The sequence below is a fragment of the Leuresthes tenuis genome, unplaced genomic scaffold (assembly GCF_036924035.1).
Source record: "Leuresthes tenuis unplaced genomic scaffold, fLeuTen1.0.hap1 SCAF_9, whole genome shotgun sequence".
Taxonomy (NCBI): Eukaryota; Metazoa; Chordata; class Actinopteri; order Atheriniformes; family Atherinopsidae; genus Leuresthes; species Leuresthes tenuis.
The window spans coordinates 22855288-22876904 of NW_027325363.1; the positions used below are offsets into that span (position 1 = coordinate 22855288).

Consider the following 21617-nt stretch of genomic DNA (forward strand, 5'->3'; position numbering starts at 1 on the left):
GTGCATATATGCTTGGGTGTGTGTGTGTTTGTGTCTTAAGCCAGGCAGAGCAGAATATGGCCTGCTGTAAGCCCAGGCATGTGGGATTTGTGTGATTGGGTTTAGTCAGCACTGATAGGCGGCGTTTTTGGGCTGTGGATGACCAGACACTCCGAGGACAATGCCGACTGCTCTGCTAAAAATATCAAGGTAAGACCTCACTGCCACACTGGCTGGACTGATTATCAGCAGGTTTATCATCATTCATTACAATCAGTTATTAGATATAAATTCAGATTTGATTATTTAATTGCGTGTCTTTTGTATCACACTCTGTAAGATGTGCGCTTTATGTTTGTAGTGCAGAGGTTTAAGACAAAGTGTCATAAAAGGTCAAATTTTTTTATATTCTTCCATTTTTGAGAGGCCTCTGATATCATAAATCCAACCTTGTTTATGTGTACGGATGCTGGATTGGATTTGTTCTTTTGAATCGGTCAAAGGAAAAAAGGACAAAGCACTATGATTTTTGCAACTTTTGTATTCCCTGTTCTTGATCTAATTGTTGTTTTCATGACACGGAATGAGAGCTCAGCTCCTCGAGCGGACAAATTGTGGGCATCAAGCTATTAAATACACTGTATTATTATATTATTTTCATTAAGTTGGTCTCGGTATCCTGTTGTAGGAGGTGACTATAGCTCAACATGGTTATATTATCATTGTTATCTGCCTCTGATAGGCAAGAAAGCTCTTAGCTTCACAGATATAACCGACACATTTCTCTCACGAGTGACCCTGTGATCATTTCAGCTACACTCCTTTTGTAATGCAGTAAACGAGCTGGTCACACAAATGTCAACATACCGACTGAATCTGATTGTTTCTTTTTTAACCATCGGCTATGGTTGTGCATCAAATTTATGTTTTCAGCCATTCAAACCTTGAAAATCACAACAAATAACTATAAATGCATCACCAATGAACATTTTCAACAGTCCCATAACTCTTTTTTATTTAATTTTTTTAATTATCTTAGAACTTTAAGGAATTATGTACACAGCCCATACCTTGATTATCTATTCTCACGATTGAAGAGGTTATAATGTTTATGTCTCCAAACTGCCTGGAAAATATCTTTCTACCTCAAAATACTGTTTGTAGAGTCTTTCTGCCGAGAAGAGCCACAGTGTGGCTGGAAGACCATTATGATTTGCAGCAAAATGCCTTTCAGTGCCAACACAACATCCGCTTAATGTACTGGGTTATTTTCATCACTGCTCGTGGATGCATCAAAGCCATTTCATGTTCCATCGCCTGCTTTAAAAACAGAACAAACAATACTTTCTGTATTTATTACTCATAAATTCTCCTGAAGCTGCCGTCCTGCCAGTCAGATCAGTAACGTCTTAAAATCCGTGTATTCCAGTGGCCCAGTTTCAGAGGCTGCACATCACGTGTAGTTATCGGAAGCAGATCAATCGCAGACGAGACCTTATGTCACCAAATAAGGTGTAAGAAGGATTTCAAGCCTCAAAGTCTTGGTTTGGCAGGTAGCGGTGGCAGTTGGGCAGCCCAAAAACTGCTTCCAATAAAAAGGTCCCAGCTGGAATTAAACCCAGGTGACTACAGTTTGCTTTAACTCTTTTCTCATTTTAACCCGTTCAGACCTGATCCGAGAGATGCTTCTTTTTTTTAACCTTTCAAGCCTGATGTGAGTCTTGAGTTATGGTCAAAAACACAAGTAATTTCTTTTTTTCAATTTAGTTTTATATGAGGGTGAAGCCAATCTTTTGCAATAAAAACTGAAATGTAACTTCTCAAATGGTTCCCATTTGATTTTTGCATTGTTTTCAGGGGCTGAGAAATAAAATGGTTTTAGTGAGCCATTTGAATTTTTCAGAAAACCTATAAATAAAGCTTTTGGTCATAATGGATTAAAAACTTAATCTACTCCTTAACCATTAAGAACATACTGAAAATGTCTGTGAACAGGTGTGGCGTTGTGGGCCGCCCACATGTACAATGTACAAATATCCTGAATGACTGTGGGAGAACGGATTTTCCGTTTGAGTTGTTAAAATTAACATCTAGATTCACAAAAAGACTGAAAACGTTTCTTCATGTGTTGTATAGTAAGATGCAATATTGGGCCTGCATGGATTGGACTTTTGTCCGGTACATCTCACAGACAGTCGGTTGGATTAGGATCTGGAGAATTTGGAAGCCAAGTCAACACCTTGAATGCCAAGTTGTGTTTCTTAAACCATTGTGACTGGGTGAAAGGGTACCTCATCCTGCTGAGAGAGGCCACTGCCATCAGGAAATGGTGTCCGTGACGGCATGTACATGCGTAGCAACAAGTTGGTACTTGTCAGAGCATTCAAATGAATGTCAGAACCCAAGTTTTCCCAGCAGAAAATTGTCCAAAACATGAACACTGTGCCTCTGTCTTGCACTCTATCCACAGGTTATCCTGGTCCCATGTCTTCCTCAAATAGGATAAACACACAGTCCTGGCCATCCACATGATGTAAAAGAGAATTTGATTGTCAGACCAGGTCTCCCTGTTCAGTAGCTCTGTGGTCAAGTTCTGATGCCTTCGCCTGTTGCAGCTAATCTCAGGGGTGGACAGAAGTTAGAATGGCCTGACCTGTCTGTGGTTGTGCAGTCTCATGCAGATAAAACCGCGATTCTCGTGTTCTTAAAACTTTTTGTGGGAACCAGCATTAACTTTTTCAGCAATTTGAGCTGCAGTTGCCCTTCCACTCAGTCGTCATCACAAGCCAGCCTTCACAGCCTTCATCGTGCATCTGTGCTCCCTGGCTGCTGTTGACCCTGTTGAGATGCTGTGACCCAATCATCTACCATCACAGTTTAGCCATTGTCAAAGTCACTCGTATCATTATGCTTGTTTTTTTTTTTTTCTGCTTCCATCACGTCAGTCTGAAGGACAGACCTGCTGCGAGGAGCCACTCTGACCAGATGATCAACGTTTTCTCTTCAGCTTTCAGTGGTCATAATGTTATGGCTTTTGGATTTTGGTGTATATTTGTACACTGGCTCAATTTTAAAGTTACTGCTGTATGATAATACAAGCTGAAAGTTGAACTTTAATTTGAGGATATTCATTTCCAAGACGGACAAAAGGTTCAAGAGTCACTGCTTTTGAATGCATAGATTCTTCTTTAACAAGTAAGTAAAGACTCAGACTGTTCTTTGGTTTTTATGCTTTTTTGAACATGACAAAAGAGGCACTAAAGACCCGAACAGGACTAACTGATTATGAAAATTGTTCAGTGGATTTGCAGGTCTTCATTATGCTCAATCCTGATGTTTTCTGGTTAATGTGTTGTGTTAGCTCCGAGATTACTACTTGTAGCTTTATTGAATGATTGGGATTGCTACGTCACATGTAAGCTGAAACAGAGAGAAGCTTAGAGGTACAGATGAGAGAATATGCTGTGGGGGAATTAATTATGAAAAATGATGGCGTACAGAGAAAGATCTTACCCAGTCCCTGTAAAAGCCAGAGGTCATAATCTAACAATGCCAGTGTTTCCTACATTTCCTAACTTCTCATGCCACTGCGCAGTCTGCGGATTAATCTCTGCTTCAGAACAGGATGCTGTGAACGTCGTTTGCCACTAAAAACGTGTTTTCACATCTGCTTATCAGGCTGCCCTCTCAGTCTAGAACATACAAAAACCAAAAATGTTTTTCCTTTCTCTTGGGAGTAGTTTCCTTGAAAAGTACTCCCAAGTTCATCTGGCTGGTTAAGTGTTGTGTGTGCAGATGTAGCGGCAAAGTAGGCTTTTAAGCTAACAACTAAACGCTTTTCCTCTCCCATGTCTGCCTTCACTGTTTGTTTTTCAATTAACCAGAGCTCAGAATGTCATGATTTAAGGGTGGGGATGAAAAAATATAGCCCATGATTTTGGAAAACATGGATACCATAAATTAGTGCTCTTAGTGGATTCTGTTGGTTTTGTTTTGTGTGTTTGTGCAGTCACCGAGAACAACCTGTTACCGACGAAGGAACTGTTTGCATTCCTCAAAGTGTTTGAGAGCCCCATATATGCAAGTAAGCCACTGTCTGTTTTTCTTGGCACCTGTGCGTATCTGTGTGTGTGTGTTCAGAAACTATTGTTCTCTTCTGTGAAAGAAAAAAAATAAAAATCGCTGAAATGGGTTGAGAAAGTGAACTTCTACATTTATCTCTGCAAAAAGACATTATTTGTGGAAACTCATTCAAATGTTTAGTGCTCGGGTAATGCTCTTTGATTTTTAGCAAATACACAAGATCAATAGGCTGGCCAGATTGATACAGGCTTGAAAAAGTCCACTTAAAAGATTTAACCTATCAGCACACAGTTAACAAATCATGTGGTCCTTACCTGGTCTTAAGATTAGATTAGTACAGACACAGAAGAACAGTGTCATTATTAAGTCCTCCCTTTCTGCTTCCATAGGAATTAAAAAGGATATGTAGCAGCTCGGTGCTGCTTATCAAATACACTTGGTTAAGTGATCATCAGCAGGTGTGAGCACCTCTCTAAAAGCAGACGTTTTATCAGTTTGCTGGTCTGAAGCTTTCAGGTGTGTGTTAACGCGATGCCAAGAAGGAAAGGCGTCAGCAGCGATTTGGAGAAGTACATGTTGCTCCCCAGACGTTGAAAACATTCAAGCTGCAGCCAATCTTTTTAAGGGTGGACAGCAAGTTCACTCTAAGGTCAGACGGTGCAATGTTCTGAGAAACCGCAAAAGAAAAAAAAGAGGGGCTACATCTCAAACTCTACAGGCCTCAGTTAGTATGTAAATGTTAGAATTTATGACGGTACAATTAGAGAAAGAAAAGTCTAAACAAATGTGGCTTGTCTGAAAGATTGCCAGGAAAAAGCTTCTTCTCTCTAAAAAGAACATGGCAGCACAGCTTGCAAAGTTGCATCTGAACAAATCACAAGACTTCTGGAACAATGTCCTTTGGACAGATGAGACCAAAGTGGAGATGTTTGCCCATAACGCACAGCATCGTGTTTGATGAAAACCAAAAACGACACATCAGTACACACACCCCACGCCCAGCTGTCAAGCACGGTGGTGGAGTGATGATGATTTGGGCTTGTTTTACAGCCGCAGGACCTGGACACCTTACAGTAATTCAGTCAACCATGAACTCCTCTGTATACTGAAGTGTTCTAGAGAGTCAAATGTGAGGAAAGCTAAAATGTGTGTGACATAGAATTAGTCTGAAATTGGGTCCTGCAACAGGAGTATGATCCCAAACACTCTAAAGTTCAGGCTAAAAAAGAAATAATAATTAAGGTGCTGTAATGGTCCAGTTAAAGTCAAGACTTCAGGACCTTTAGAGAGCTGTGTGCAATCAAATGCCGACAAGTCTCATTGAGCTGAAGCTACATTGTAAAGAGGAGTGGGCCAAATCCCTCCACAACAATGACGAGACTGATTATACAAAAACGATAACTTCAAGTTATTGCAGCTGAATGTAGTTTTACAGGCTACTGCATCATGGGGAGTACTTACTTTTTCACACAGTGCTTCTGAAGTCTGTCTTAGTTTTTGTTAAATGACTAATGACACAGTGGGATATGTCATGTGTTCATCTGAGATTATAGTTAAGGGCCAGAGGATTTAGTTTGAAAGTGCCTGGATTGGTAAAACCTTTGAAGTGGAAGAGGGTGTCCTCTTTTTTTTCACGTGACTCTAGCTGTCGGACAGACAAGATACAGCAAGAGGTTAGCCGTGTTGTACAGCGGAATATTAACTGATCAGGGGTCCATACAGCTGTGAAAATAAGCCAGCAAGGGACAGGAAATGGCCGGGCAATTTGATCTCTTTGTGCCCGATCATTTCTGAGAGATCCACAACTTTTTTCTTGTCATGCCCAACAGAGTCATCCGTCAGATAAACGGACTGACAGATTAGACTCGTTTTCCATTTGTCAGTTCTATGCCCTCATTACGTCCCACAGAGATTAAAATCTAACAGAAAGGGAAAGTTGGCTAATAGTGCTTAAAGTGTACGACTGTCAAGAGTCCAAAGTTATTCAGGAAACCCCCTGCGAGTTGCCAAAGCAGACGATGATAAGCACATAACTCCTGACATTTGTGGCCGTACTATAGGGTGTTGGTGCATGTTTAAAATAGCTTGGTTACAAAAGCCGGCACAGCGCCCGAAGCTTTGAGCTGTTTCTGTCTTAAAGTTACACTGAGCAGGCCTTTGAGATCCCTCTGGGATACACAGTTCAAGAGGAGGGGAGACATTTGACTTCCATAATGAAATATGATTGAATCACTCATCAGCGTTGCAGCAGTGACACTCAGTCCAACTGAGCTGTGTGACTGCAGATAGAGTTTATGCAGCATGTGTGTGCGTGAGAGCATGTGGACATGAAAGCTGTGTTTAGTCAAGTGTTGGCCTTGATGCGCTGGCATTTCTGAATCATTTAGATCACTTTGCTTTTCAGTTCATGACAGTCGAGATGGGAAAATTATACTGTTTACTTCCAGCATATTATTATTATTAAATAAGTGATTCCAACTTTTTCACGTAGCCCTCACATGGACATTAAGATCCCCTTTTAAACTTTTCAGATGGTTTCATTTAAAGAAAAAAAAAACTGAGGCCCAGAGAGGTCAGACCATTAATACTTCACAAAATACTCAGAAATGAATATAAATTTGCCTTTATTTCTTTCCTCTCCCATTAATCACCTCATGAACCCTTAGATTTATGTTTCAATCGTTTAGGGGGGGGCCTACTTCTTGGCTAGAAACTAAAGAACCCAAAACAGCTGCGCAGCGTCCTGCTGCGACAGTAAATGGCAGCTCATATGTTCACATATCAACCTAAAAATGTCATACGCTGTTTTACATATTTGTAGAATAAGTACTTTAAGAGACACGGACAGTTGGATTTATATTTATATAGTTTTAGTTCATAGGAGGGTTTTCAGCCAATCACAGTACTTTTAGTTAGGGTGAGATTCTTAATATTTCTCCTGTGGCCACAAAGCAGCACTGGTAATGTTATGGGGACTGCTTTATCACAGTTTCTTTGGTGTTCTTGGGTCTCTGCAAAAATTCTCACTAACTTTTTTTATTGTGCAAACAATTTTTAGCAGTCTGATCTTATCTTGTTTCATTAGAATATTTGATATTTTCCAAATGTTGCTCAAGCAGACAAAAATGCTTACATTGCAGAAATAACCTGGAGGAGTGCGGTTACTGCAAACGAGGCTGGTTACTCGCAGAGTCCTCCCACCGCCTTGCACCAAATACAGCAAGATGATTCAGGGACTGGACTTTGCAATTCTCTTTTCCAAGGTAGCATGCTAAATATGGGCACTGAAGAGATCCAGTTTTACGCTCTCAGTCATGGTGGAAATTGATCAAATAGTGCACTTGCCAGGAAGTCAGTGATTAGATTGCTGTGACAAAGAATTAGCCCTTTAAATCAGAACAGAGTACATCTAACGCAGGTAATGTGGGACTGAACCACTGGTTTGAAGTCAAAGCGCAGGATATGAAAAAATTCAAAAACGAAAGCTTTGTATCTCCAGAGCAGGTGAGCATGAAGAATTTGAGGTAGAAGAACAAGCAAGGAAATCAAAGAATGACAGGTGAGAGCAAGAAAGAAAGGGAAAATGGAAAAACAAATAGGGAGTGTAAGGACTTAAGCACAGCAGGGCTTTACTGGTGTCTGACTGTGTGTGTGTGTGTGTGTGTGTGTGTGTGTGTGTGTGTGTGTGCAAAACAAAGTAGCAAGGAGCACCCTGACACGTTACCAAACAGCTACTTGAGGATAGGACTTCCCCTGTGTGCATTGTGTGACTGAGCGTGTGTGCTTTAATGAGAGTTCTGCCATGACCATCCTGTGTCAGAGTCGCCTACCCTTCATCATTTCTGTTTGTTATTACTACATCAACACAAACTTGATAGCGTAATGTGCAGGTCTGTGCCTGCAGGATGGCTCTTCATTGTCTCCTGTCTGAGTGCATGCATCCATCTGTGCATACGGCTCCGAACGGGGTGTGTGCGTATGTGTGCGCGCGCGTGTGTGTGTGGTGCAAGTCGGTGAGAGAGAGGGACAACAAGGGAGGGAGAGGGAGAGAGAAATGAGCGAGGTTTGAGAGCTCTTTGGGCAAACGCGGTGTCCTGATGTGTTAGTGCACTCTGTTTCTCTGGCAAGTTTTTGCCGTACCTCAGGATCCTTTAAGTTTTCAGTGGAAGTTGTTGCTGCTGCTCTTTGCACCCGTTTTAGATGCTGCAAGTTCTTCCAGTCATCTTTTGCCATCTTCAGGTAATGTGCGTATGTGTGCTGGGAGGAAATACTATTGAAAGTATTCTTTTACATTTGCTGTTTGGGTAAGTGTCAGTGGGGCAACTAGAGATTTGTCCAATTTAAGCAGAAGTAGGAAAGGGTTCAGAGGAGTGCCTGCATTTCATTTTCCATGTTTTATGACATCACATTATTTTTCTCACATACTTTTAAGTTAGTCATCGCTGTGGTCTTATAGTTATCATCTTGTTGCTTTCTTTATTAATGATGGCTGTGTGGAAAGTAAGATAAGAAAATCTTGTTGGAGTAATTATTTTCAGATTTTTACACGGCTCATCGTGTTATTTTTTTAGGTGAGGAAACCCTGCGAGAAATAGATTTTAAATCTATATGAGTTACATCTCGGTGTCTTGTTTTTCTTTTAATTTTGTCAAGTCTGTCTTCACATGCAGGTCGTACGCTGTAATTGAGTGAGTAGTTCTCAAGAAAATAACATTTTTCATTTGGACATTTTTTTGCAGATTAAAACCAAGACGGATTTTTGCTTTATCCTCACAGCTTTTCAGCTTGAAATTTATTAAATCACACAATGCAGAGGTAACAATACTTCTAAAAGACCATTTCGCGAAGCTAAAGGGTAATTTTGGTAGAAAAAAACCCAGTGATTGTGCTTCGTTTGCACTCAGCCCGGGAACACTGCGGGGTCCTGGTGTTGTGGCAGTCAGATGTGAGTGAGGAGGGAACGTTGTGCGATGTAAAAGCTGCTGGACACTCACTCTTCATTAAGATGATGGCATTCCATATACATTGAATTTTCTCACATCCTGGCATCCATTACTAATTTGACCAAACACTGTAAACAGTCTAATCCAGGTCTCAGTGGCTTTCTCAGTTGTAGCTTTAAAGTGTGCGTTGAATGTTTTTTTGTTGAAAATTTGATTTTTCTTTTCATTTTCTCCCTTTGCTGAATTTAAAACTAAATAAATCACATTTCCCCTTTGAGTGCGAAGAGTGTTAAGTTGGAAAAACTCTTTACATTTTGTGCGTGCTTAGGTTTAGTTCAGCATATGAAATAATATAAGCAGCAAACTTTGCTCTATCTTTGTGTCACCTAAAGTTGCACAACAGGCCCGTGGAATTGAACTAATGTAGAGCGTTTTTTTGCTAACGCGTGTGAATACCGTTACAACAGGAAAGCACATGCCAACAGTTTCTTTTTTTCCCTTTTCAGTTTGGTTTGTTTAGGTTTTGTTTCGTGTTTCCTCTCCTCAGAATGCCCTTAGTGTTTGTATATTTCTAAATTCTTCCCATTTAATCGCTCTAATCAGATAAGCACCTAAACAGGTTATGTAACTGATAGCATGAAATGGGAAACATGAGGGAGAGGCTGCAGTAAGTAAATTGACGTGTCCCAGCAAAATCCCCTCAACTTGTTCTGTTCTTAGAGCTTAGCTGTTTACTGATTTTTTAAATTTTTAAATTTATTTTTTTTTTAAAAAGGAAGAGAAAAAGAGAATAAAACAGATCTTGTATTTCATAACAATTTTCCCTGTTATAATTTCGTCATTTCTGTTTTGTACAAAGTCATTGAAAATATCCCTTTAAAGTGTGTATTTTCCCTCTGTGTGTTGCAGTTTGCCCCATCACTGAGAGTATCAGAGAACGAGCTGTTTGTGGAGAAGATCCAAGATTCTTGCAACTTTTCAGCTCCACATCCTGTTCAAACACATCTCTCGTCTCCTGTGCCCTCCTCTGCCTGTCCTAGCAGCCTGCTCCGACTCCCTGTTGCTCAACAGACCCTTTCACTTTCAGTCGTCTCCCACATACACACCTCCCCTCGTTCTGGCCTCATTTTCCTCTTTTAGCTCTGTTCTCCTGTTCCCTCTCTCCCTCACCTGTGCAAGAGGGACAGACTTAGTGTTTCCCAGAGTTATCCCGCGGTGTCATTGCATCCTTCCCTCACTCTCCTCCCCCCTCTAACCCCCTCATGGGCACCATATCAGCCAGCAGTATCACATTCCCTTCATCATCACTGAGAACCCCTCTACATTACTAACTGCTTTGCCAACACCAACATCAACTCAACCCAATGGAGACAAAAGATATGATGATGACGAGCATGCTGACAATGGACAAATGGGAGAATGAGGGGGAGAGAGGCAATGGGAGACAGGAGGTAAGGGGAGAAGAGGAGGAGACACAACAGGAAAATGGTAGACTGGTGCTAGCTGATGGTCTCGCAGACAGAGGACCCAAGAGCCTGACCTCTGGCTCTGGCCAGCAGGTGTCCAACGGCTTCACAACATCCACCCCTCAGAGCCCCAGGGAGGGACCAGGGACTGCAGCTGGTGCTGTGGGTACAGCCTCTGGACCTGGAGGGGGCACTGGGCCTTCGGTGCCGCTGGGAGGCCTTAGAACTCTCGTGGTCCAACAAACCAGCTTGGATAGGCCCAGAGAGACCTGGAGCAAGAAGATGGACTTCTTGCTGTCTGTCATTGGCTACGCTGTGGACCTGGGAAATGTCTGGCGCTTCCCGTACATTTGCTACCAAAATGGAGGAGGTAAGGAATCAAAAGGTGTCGGGAGGAGATAAACATGTGAATTGGGGCTGGGAAGAGTAGGACACTGGTGGAATAGAGAGAAGGGTTTGCAAGGATTTTAAAGAGGAGAGGGCCCTTTTGTGGTTTAAATTTCACAACAACATATTCTATGATTTACAACATATATTATATCTGAAGTGAGTTAAATCCCTGCAAGGTAACTTTCGCAGTTACAGATGGACAAAGACATAGATTCTATGCTCTTTCTGCAAATCCTCACAAACAAATGGATCACACTGACAAGGAATGTCACAGTTAAAAAAGTTGTTTATGAATTGAGTTTGATTGAACTCATTTTATTGCGCAGTCTTGGTATAAAAAAGTGTTTTTTCTCCCGAGTGCGTGCAGCCTGCCGTGCTTCGCTACCACACAATCCTCACCTTGCGCCCAACAGGGCCTCCCTCTTTATTGAATTTGCAATAATAATATCTTTGCAATTTCCTGTGTTCTGTGTGTGTGTCTCACAGAGCGAGGTAGAGATGGAGACTGGGAGACACTTGATAGAGGCAACAGTATTAATTGTGGTTTTTATGAGAGCGCCTTTAGTCTCTTTCTCCTTGCTTAATAACCTGTCGCCCAGGCAGCTGCTCAATCAACCCTTATCTTCGTTTTCATGTCACAAAGAGGCACATGTGTACACACCATCCTTTCCACACACACAAACGCACACATGCACATAAAGTACGTTTAGGATCTGATAGAAAGGAAGGAGTGAGATGTGTTATCAAAGCTGGACAGTCAGAGATCTGGCTTCCATCCTGCTGCTCAGCAGCGTTTGGGCCTTAATTCTACTTTTCTCCTAATGTTTTTTACTTGGTAATAATAAAGACAACATCAGATTTAGTTCATATTTATTATGACATTAAATGAAGAGTGATATAAACGTGGGAAAGCATGTCATGATGCTTTTGACTGAAATGTCAGCATGTAAATGCTCAGTGTCTTTCGTGAGTGTGGATAGTCTGTGAAAGAGCAGTTTTTCCCATGAGTGGGATTATTTTCTGTACTACTGTAGCTCGTCCTTTTTTCGCTCTTCACATCCATTTTCCCTTCTTTCCTGACTCCTTTCTTACATCTTTCATCCATCATTCCCCCAACTGCCCCCTCCTGTCTCTGTCCAGGTGCCTTTTTGCTGCCCTACCTGTTGATGGCAGTATTTGGAGGTGTCCCTCTGTTCTACATGGAGCTGGCTTTGGGCCAGTTCCACCGTAGTGGCTGCATCTCCATCTGGAAACACATCTGCCCCATCTTCAAAGGTAATGCAGGAGAGAACAGAACTGCAGTGGGAAAGTCAGGGATGAGAACATGAGAGGAGAGAGCAGAAACCTGCCAGTTAGAGAATGAGAAGGAGCCTGATAGACAGCTCATTTCACCTTCTTGCCCCCATCAGTGTTGTCCCCTAGTTTCTTGTACTTCTAGTGAGACGTACGGACTCTCTGTTATGGAAATTGTCACATTTCCGTCGCCAAATGCCAGAAGCTCCGAAATTTGATCATATGTAAATGATTGTTTTTTGGAAATGTCACCCACTTAACCGAAGGAACTTTAATAAGCCTGTAAACACTGCTGCATCATCTCAGCTGTGATTGACTTGTGTCACACACGTTACTCTCCTTTTTTAAAATTTATTCTCAGAAATGAATTGATAACTTATGATAAAGGCTCTTTGGGCTAATTATACATTTTTTCAACTTATCCAGGGATTGGCTTCGCCATCTGCATCATAGCTCTATACATTGCCTTCTACTACAACACCATCATGGCCTGGGCCCTCTATTACCTATTATCATCTTTTCGGGCCACCCTGCCCTGGTCCACCTGCAACAACAACTGGAACACAGTCAACTGTAACAGCTACATGTCCTCCGACCACAATGTGTCTTGGTCCAACTCGTCAACGTCTCCTGCCGAGGAGTTCTATACGTAAGTGCATGTAAGTCGGGTGTAGAGGTGTGGAGGGCAGCGTGAGAGGGAGGAGGAGTTTCAGAATGCAGTCTCAGGGTCGGTTCTACTGTTTATCGCCAACTCTTTCTTCTAAACGTTCAGCGGAATCACTGGTGGTGGAACAGGGCAAAGAGTGTTTTAGCTAACCAGTCTGTTCAATGCTTCTTTCACAGTGATTACCTGGAGTCATTTTCTGTAACTAAATAGTTTTTATTTTTCTTCGTTGCTCGCGGTTTCTACGGTGGACTTGCTTAGTCCCATCAGCTGTTCACGACTCCGTCTCTGAGCCTCTTCAGGGTTTATCCATAGTTGGCTTTTCTAATGAATGCGGGTTTAAAAGTAACAAATTCCACAACTCAGTCTGGCGCCAGAATTTCCTGTTTTCAACATAAATCACGCCTCAGCTTTATCATCCGAGCTGTGTGTGTTTAACCCATGACCTGATGTCAACCTAACTGTTCATTTCAGACTCCTTTTTTTTTTTTTTCACTTCAACTTGTTGACATAATTTTGCAACAAAGACCAAGCCAAAGCCCTCAGAGCTGCACTGCGGCTTTGCTGTTCTCAGATTAACTTTCACTGTTGCTTATTTGTGCTCATTTTGTTTTTTTTTAGGGAACCAGCAGTGAATGTAAATTGAATTTTTCTCTTCCTGTCGTGATTAGTGCCCTTTACAACATCCTGTGTCTTAATATTTATTTTTATTTTTGAATGTTCCTCTCTTTTTCATCTCTATCATTTCTATTTCCCTCCTTCCGAACTGTGTTTGAAGCTCCAACATCCCTTCTTTCAAATCTATCTTTCTTTTATCTCCTCTCCTGTAACCTTCTTGATTGCTCTCCTCTTCATCCATTCCTAACCTTGATTACTCTCCTTGCTTCCTGGCCTCTCTTCTTGAGCCACTTCTGTATGCTTCCATGCTTTATTATGTGTCGCTTGTGGCATCTGACTCAGCTTCAGTCCTGAACTCACAAAGTTCCCACCTCTTTTATGTCCTCTCACCAGTCGTCAGGTGTTGCAGGTCCACCGCTCCCCAGGTTTGCACCAGCTGGGCTCAGTCAGCTGGCAACTGGCCCTCTGTCTGCTCTTCATCTTCACTATTGTTTACTTCAGTATCTGGAAAGGAGTTAAGACGTCTGGAAAGGTGAGTGATGGGATGCCTGCATCGTTGACACGGGCTGTCAGTTGGATGGATGGATGGATGGAGAACTTAACAGTGATTTTTCTGTTGTCTCTTTACAGAATATGAATTTTACACTTACACTGATTCAAAGTGTAAAATAGAATTACACACTTTACATCACGTGTAAAAGTTGACGAGGAAGGCCGCCTTGATGTTAAAACTAAACAATTTAAATATCAAAATGTGGAAAATCATCTGTGAAAGGTTCAACTTAAAAACTAGTCAGTACTGATACTTTTACATATGACAGTAGAGCAATTTTAGCTGATGTTGGTCATGCATCAGCCTAATTGTTTGCACAGGAAGCTCCTGACTGTAGTTGAAAAATATAGCTCTATTTATATAGAGAAGTGATTCCTGCTGTAGCCTTTGCTGCACTTTGTCTCCCTCCTTGTGAAATCTCTACTGCCATTGTCACTATTATCTATTATATCAAGGCAAAAGCTTATGAAAATGTACATTAGCATCTGTTAAGTTCATCATTCGTAGCATAGTCAGTTATGTTATTTTTTTAAAGAGATTTACACGATTATCAATCCCCTGGATAAATCCTGTGGTTTATGTTTTGTAAAACCACGAAAGATTTCCAGTAATTACAAAGAGATTAAAGAGCTCGACCAAACATTGGACCCTGTGGCATATGAGATGATTAGAAGAAAATAAATGAGTTTATCTGCTTTTTTCTGTGTTAGGTAGTGTGGGTGACGGCTACGTTCCCCTATCTGGTTCTCTTTGTCTTGCTCATCAGAGGGGCCACTCTGCCAGGGGCCTGGAGGGGCGTTGTCTTCTATCTCAAACCTGACTGGGAGAAACTGTTAAGCACTACGGTAAGTCAGCTGGTGCAATCTAAGGTAGTAAAGGCAATCTTTGCTCCCTGTTTGATGTCCATATTTAGTTATTTTCTTTTAAACATACATAACCGTCTCAGGTCCTTCTCTCTTTCTCTTTTTCTTGACGCTTTGCAAATCAATACTGTGAACCGTGCCTTTAATCGCTGTCACTGATTTTAACACTATCAAAGGTGTGGATTGATGCAGCATCACAGATCTTCTTCTCTCTGGGTCCGGGCTTTGGCGTGCTCCTTGCCTTTGCCAGCTACAATCCATTCCACAACAACTGCTACAAGTAAGAACACGGCTCCTGTCCCAGTATTCCTTCCATGCCTCAGTTACACCTTCCTGCTTAAGGAAGAAAGCACTACAACAGTATTTATTTACTTTTCAAAAAGTACAATGAATCAAAAGTAACAAATCTTTTGACTCTTTGAATGAAAGCAAAAACCTTTTATGTGAAAATATCTGTAAGTGTCTCATCTTTCTGTCATCGATACTTTTCCCTGCCAGGGATGCATTGGTCACCAGTTCAGTGAACTGTTTGACCAGCTTTCTGTCAGGCTTTGTCATCTTTACGGTGCTGGGCTACATGGCTGAGATGAGACAGCAGAGCGTGGATGCTGTGGCCAAGGATGCAGGTAGAACACAGTCTATGACACTGGATTCTTTATCCAACTCATCTTGTTGGAAATGTATTCGTCCAAGATCACACAGACATGAGAAATCCTAAATTTCTGCTGAGCAACAGATACATTAATAACCATCAAGTTTAACAACTAAATACAACTGGAATGATAAAATTCAGCATGACAGGCGCTTCTTTCTCAACAAAAACAATCTTCTCCTTTGAACCTGTTTCTCTTGTGTCCTTCCAGGCCCCAGTCTGCTGTTCATCATTTATGCAGAAGCCATAGCAAACATGCCCGCCGCCACGTTCTTCTCCATCATCTTCTTCCTCATGATCATAATGTTGGGTCTGGATAGCACGGTGAGTCTGCTTATTACTTACTGTATCTCCACATGTTTCCCCCTCTTTTCATTACGGACCAGGTTCTGTTGTTGCCCAGTTCCCAACCTAGAAACCGAGACTTCATATTTATTTTTCATAAAAAGCTAATGCCTTCTTGTCTTTGACTTGTATTTGCTTATTGTACTCGACTCTCCACTAAAGGATTATTTGTCCGCTGTTCCCTTTTAAATAACATTCAGTGAAAACAAAGTGATCGGAGTGTCACACTGCTGTTTGTGTGTTGGTCTCATCTCCATAAGCTTTTGTTTATCTGCTCTGAGGCAGCCAGCTGGAGACCTGTAATGCTCTTATCACGTCCTGATAATCATTTTAGAATCAGCATCGAGGTTGTTTTTACGACTGAGGATATTACTGCAAAATGTGCCAGTGTATTTGAATTCATAGAGGACTGCCCTAGCATTTTATCTTATCCACAAAGGTTGCCAACAATATACTGTTTCTATATATAGATAGATATATATATATGTATTAGGGCTAGGCACATTAACGTGTTATTTTTGCAACTAATTAATTCATTATTGCAGACAATTATTTGTCTCCCATTAATGCAGTTTTTATGATTTATTATTTTTATTGTAGATGTTTGTTGCTCACCGGCTTTTATTTTGAAAAAGTCCATCGTGAGATAGACTAGTATTTTTCATAATCTGAATTGAGATCTTGCTTACTGCTGCGGTGCTCACAGGAAACAGTCAGAAAAGAAAAGAATGGCGGATGAAGCGGGCTAAACAAACATAGAGAAGGTTACAGAACTTTTACGAGGCCATTTTCATTTCAAAGTTCTTCCAGACGGCGCAGTCGACAGAGCCAAAGTTATTTGTAAGCACTGCAACGTTGAATTGTCTTCTGATCACCGGAGTACTTTCCATTAAAAGTGCGTTATATGCTACTTTTGCTAATTCATTATTGTGTATAACAATGCGATTAATCGTGATTAATCACAGGAAATCATGCGATTAACACGATTAAAGAATTTAATATTTGCCCAGCCCTAATATATATATATATATATGTCATCACAGTTTGACTTCACACTAAAGTCAACAAAAATATATATATTATGCATATATATATTATATGCATAATATAATATATATATATGCATCTTTAAAGTTTTCCTTAACTGCTCTAACTTCTCCTTTTCTTATCTCCTTGTCTTTCTTTCTGTTGGTGTTTTCCTCTCACCAGTTTGCAGGCTTGGAGGGGGTAATTACAGCTATGCTGGATGAGTTCCCTCATATATTGGTTAAGAGACGAGAGTGGTTTGTCTTTGGCCTCGTGTGCGTCTGCTACCTTGGAGCTCTGTCCACACTCACATATGTAAGTAAAGTAAATAAACCACGGGACGTAGCCGTTTACTATTAAAAGAGCCATTTTTAATGATCTTTTACTGAAGCTTAATTAAGAGATAATTAGAAACTGCAGCTCTCCATCATTTCTTTAGCCTAATGTGCCACAGATAACAGTAATCTGAATTGAGATCTTGGCATCTGTAATCTTTTCGTCTCTGATCTTCATCATAGTGCAGCAGTTACTAATTCAGGTTCCTGCACTGAACATTTTTTGTCTCAGTTTTGCGAAGGAGTGATCTATAAAAAGCCGCTCAGAAAGAACTCCTTTCGCATGTCTGTTATGTGTCTCAGGGAGGAGCGTTTGTGGTGAAGCTATTTGAGGAGTATGCTACGGGCCCGGCGGTCATCACCGTGGTGTTGCTCGAAATCATCGCTGTTTCCTGGTTCTACGGTGAGTCATGATGGTAAAAATGGACATTTGTGACTACACTGAGTCACTGCATTACAGTAGGTTTTTGTCTGTTTCCGCTGGCTCTGTGTAGTTTCACTCACAGATGTAAAGATGAGTCAAGCAAGGTAAAGAGACTCACCAGGTATTTGAGTTTGCTGTGACTGTTGGTCTGTGTGTTTTTTAGGTACCAACCGTTTCTGTAACGACATCCAGGTCATGCTCGGTTTCTACCCGGGTGCTTTCTGGAGGGTCTGCTGGGTGGCCATCTGCCCCTGCTTCCTTCTGGTTAGCATCATGAGCAGAGTTCAAACACAAACACTAATGAGATTCAGCACTTGAGGCAGCTGTCTTTTTGCTTATTAGCTTTTCTGGATAGTTTTTCATGTTCATTGTGATGTTTGATTTAGTTTTGTTTCTATTCTCACTCTCAGTTCATCATCATCAGTTTCCTGGCCTTCCCTCCAGAGGTCAGGTTGTTCAACTACCACTACCCACCATGGACCACTGTCCTGGGCTACTGCATCGGCGTGTCCTCATTCATCTGTGTGCCTGCTTACATGGTTTACTACTTGCTTAATGCAAGGGGCACATTCAAACAGGTACAGAAATACCTTTTCGTCTCTCTCTCTCTTGTTTTCTAAGATCCTCATGTTTCCCACCCTCCCCTCACTCTATTTTCTTCTTCTGTCCTGTATTGTATCCTGACATTTGCTCTGTTACTGACATGTCTCCAACAACAAGGTTTGCCTCCGGTCCTTTCCTTTCCATGCACTGTCAGGGTCTACCCTCTCCTGTGAGAGCACATGACTGGAGATCAGGATCAAAGGAGAAAACGAGGAGACGCAGGCCAGAGATTAGCGAGAAAAAAAGCCATGACAGCACTTAGAGGAGGCACATGCACAACTCATTCAAGCACACATCCACATTCTGCTGTGGAGGTGTAGACTGTCACGTTTCCAGATTTGGAAAAAAATGTAGGAGACCATGCTTGAGCAGTCAGTTGTTCTTTAACATCAAATTAGACTGTGCAGTCCAATAATCATCACTGATACAGTGTGGATAACCTTCAAAATATATTAATGAGCCCGTTATATGATTTTTAATTGACACCACCCTGTGGCTGGACCTGAAGCGTGGCACTGCTCTTTGTGGTGTATTGTGTAGCACCCTGTAACTTACATAATGAAAACAAATACAACTTCTTCATTGTCATAAGTGCTATTATTGTTATCTTATTCAGCGCTGTGTGAGGGTTGACAGAAGGGAGGGGACATCAAAGAGGCTGCTTGACAGACCTTCTCTGGCTGTTGTCCTGTATTGACTCTGCTGCCAGGATGCACAATGGCTCTGACATGAGTCAACAAATAGGAGTCCTGTTTTTTGTGTACATATGAGTATAAGAGGAAGCAGAGACCATGTAACTGTGGAGAACAAACAGGGCAGAGCAGGTTCAAAACCTGACGAGTGACTGTCACGTGTAGCATTTGTTCCCACTGTTAAAATGCAATCAGTCGAAACCTATTTAAAATTGAAAATGTTGTGTTTTTATCTTTCTTCACAGCGTCTGTTAAAAAGCATCACTCCGGAGCCGAGCAGTGACAACCACAGAGACTTTATTGTGACCAATGCAATCTGACCAAACCCTGACCATGAGAAGGCACTGCTCTAACTGCCTGGAGTGCCCTCTTCTGGACATACTGCAAAACTACAGGACAAGGGGGCTACTTTTCACCATGTTTGCCTCTTTACATACATCTCCTTCTCTGGTTTTTCTCGCTCACCAAGATCTAGAAACTGGGATGGAGCTCGGCTGAGCCAGGCGGCAGCGGCTTTCTTTAGCGTGGTTTGGTTCAGCAGCGTTACTTGCAAAACCCACAACCTTTTTTCATTGTCTTCAGCTTCCGCATCGTATTTTTACATCTCTTAAAGGCATAATTCAGGTCATTCAGTGACCAACTAACAAAAAATGTGTACACTTACATAAAGTATGATACAATCATATGCTCATACAGGTGATGATACAGCCACTCAAACTGGAGATACTGCACATGAAGCACAGATACAGAGGGCCAGATAATACTCTCCAGTCAACTCTCACTATTTATTTTTCATTTCATATTATGCTGTTAAGTTATGCATTCTAATATGTAGCAAAATTCAGGTATCTTTTTCATCTGTAACTGAAGCCAAATACATGACATCTGTTCTGTTCCCGTTCCCTAAGCTGTCTCAGTATTGTAGTTGTTGTCACGTTGTGTTGATTGTCAGCCTGTGTTCATCTGGTGACATCTTGGATAAACGACAGATTTGCAATGAGGTCCCTACACTGTGAAGCACTGTCTGGTAGTAACATGAATGTGTATGTGTGTGACACTGTGTGCATGTGAAAGCTAGACTGTTATAAAAATCCAGAGGAAAATGGATCACAGACAAAACTAACCATGTTTATTCAGTCTATAACTGCAATATAAGATATACGTATTTATTTTTTTATGTATCAGTGCTGCCGTTTTGTCTTTCCTCACAGTGACACCACCATGAGACACAGTACCTGACGGTCCTCGTTTATTTCCAGTGACGTTCTGCACTCTGTCATACTGCGTATCTGTCAGTAACAGAAGCCAAATATGGATCAGAGCTAATAACATAATCAGTTTCATAGTCTGAAAATCAGTGTTACTGCTCTTTACTTTCTACCAAAAAACTGTGTGCCTGTGAGTATTTCTGAGGGCGTGTGTATGTAGGAGCAGGACTTAAAATATGGTGAGCACTGTACATCTACATGTATTTACTAGTGAGTCTGGTATTGGTGTAATCTATCGTGTGAATACCTGTCTCCTTCCTCCATGGATGTGTGAACCTGCGTGTGTTAAGTACCTTGTGTGATGGTCAATCTGAGAGTGTGAGGGGAGGCATATGCGTGCGTCCCTTTGTGTGTGCCTGTTGTGGTGATACAATGTGCTTCAGTTGTGTGTGCGTGTGTGTGTGTGTGCATGCGCGTGTGTGTGTCAGTAACGTGATCTCCTGTTGTCATGTCAAATGCCAAAATATCTGATGAAGAAAGTAAATCCCTCTTGCCTCTCTCTCTTGTACCTCTTGAGCTTATATAAAATCTCTGTATGTCTATAAAAGACTGTACTTAGAAACATATGTATAGAATAAAGATATATAGATATATGGGAAATTACAAATAATAAAGATATATGGAAGTCAATAACACTGGTCTAACATCTGCTATGTGATTGTTTTTCCATTTTAGTTCAGTATTGTGCACATCTATACACTTTATCAATTTCAACAAGCATGGAACATAAATGCATGAGAGTGAAATACAAAACTTAGATTGGGATGGAACCATGTTATCAACATTTTTATTTTTAAAAAGCATTCAAAGGAAGAAAAAGATTAAGACAACAAACTGCTGCAAGCACCACACAAGATTCTTTGTAGCATTAATAAGGATCTAACAATATCTAAATTTTACAGCCCCCATTAGGCCTTCGAGAAAAAAGCAATACAATTTTAAACTGCATCAGGGTAAGAGTATAAACTTCTTCCGAGCCTCAGAGTGGTCATACAAGCACTGTTGCCAAACCACATTTGTAAGATGAGCATTTTGGCAGCTCTGTGTTTGTCAAAACTTTCAAGGAAAAGCTGCTATTTTTCTGTAATAATTTTCCATGAATGGAATGAACCAATCAGTCCAACCCAGGAAGGAACGCCCCACCTACAGTAAAGCACGGTGGAGGTGTTATCATGTGACTGGTAACTTGTCTGCGGTTTACCCTGCCTCCCATACTCCCAGAGTAGAACTACAAAAAAAATGGGCATTTCCTGTCACCCTGTTAATAAAGGGTAACAAAGTCTATACACCCCTCCTTATTGACTGTGTAATGAGCTCATGAGGCACAGATTTGGCACACGACATCCACAGTGAGCGTGAGACTATCACACCACACCACATTTATGTAAAATCTCGTATGGATTGTTAAGCTTCGGTTGGT

The 21617-nt window shown here is 41.3% G+C and overlaps 1 protein-coding gene across 1 annotated transcript; it reads left to right on the forward strand.

Moving 5' to 3' along the window:
• The first annotated feature begins 8123 nt into the window (after positions 1-8123).
• Positions 8124-20830, forward strand: slc6a4a (solute carrier family 6 member 4a). Its single transcript, XM_072392903.1, has 14 exons — positions 8124-8301; positions 9915-10841; positions 12002-12136; positions 12581-12803; positions 13830-13968; positions 14700-14834; positions 15029-15132; positions 15351-15478; positions 15716-15828; positions 17059-17190; positions 17514-17613; positions 17798-17898; positions 18045-18212; positions 19175-20830. Exons 2-14 carry the CDS (start codon positions 10370-10372, stop codon positions 19247-19249), a joined length of 2025 nt encoding a protein of 674 aa, XP_072249004.1. The 5' UTR covers positions 8124-8301; positions 9915-10369; the 3' UTR covers positions 19250-20830.
• The last annotated feature ends 787 nt before the right edge of the window (positions 20831-21617 follow it).

Bases quoted from the DNA above. Each gene is read 5' to 3' on its own strand.
- slc6a4a (XM_072392903.1), top strand. From the start codon at position 10,370: ATGGAGACAAAAGATATGATGATGACGAGCATGCTGACAATGGACAAA. The intron at 10,842-12,001 runs GTAAGGAATCAA...GTCTCTGTCCAG, and splicing joins TTGCTACCAAAATGGAGGAG to GTGCCTTTTTGCTGCCCTAC. The intron at 15,133-15,350 runs GTAAGAACACGG...TTTCCCTGCCAG, and splicing joins TTCCACAACAACTGCTACAA to GGATGCATTGGTCACCAGTT.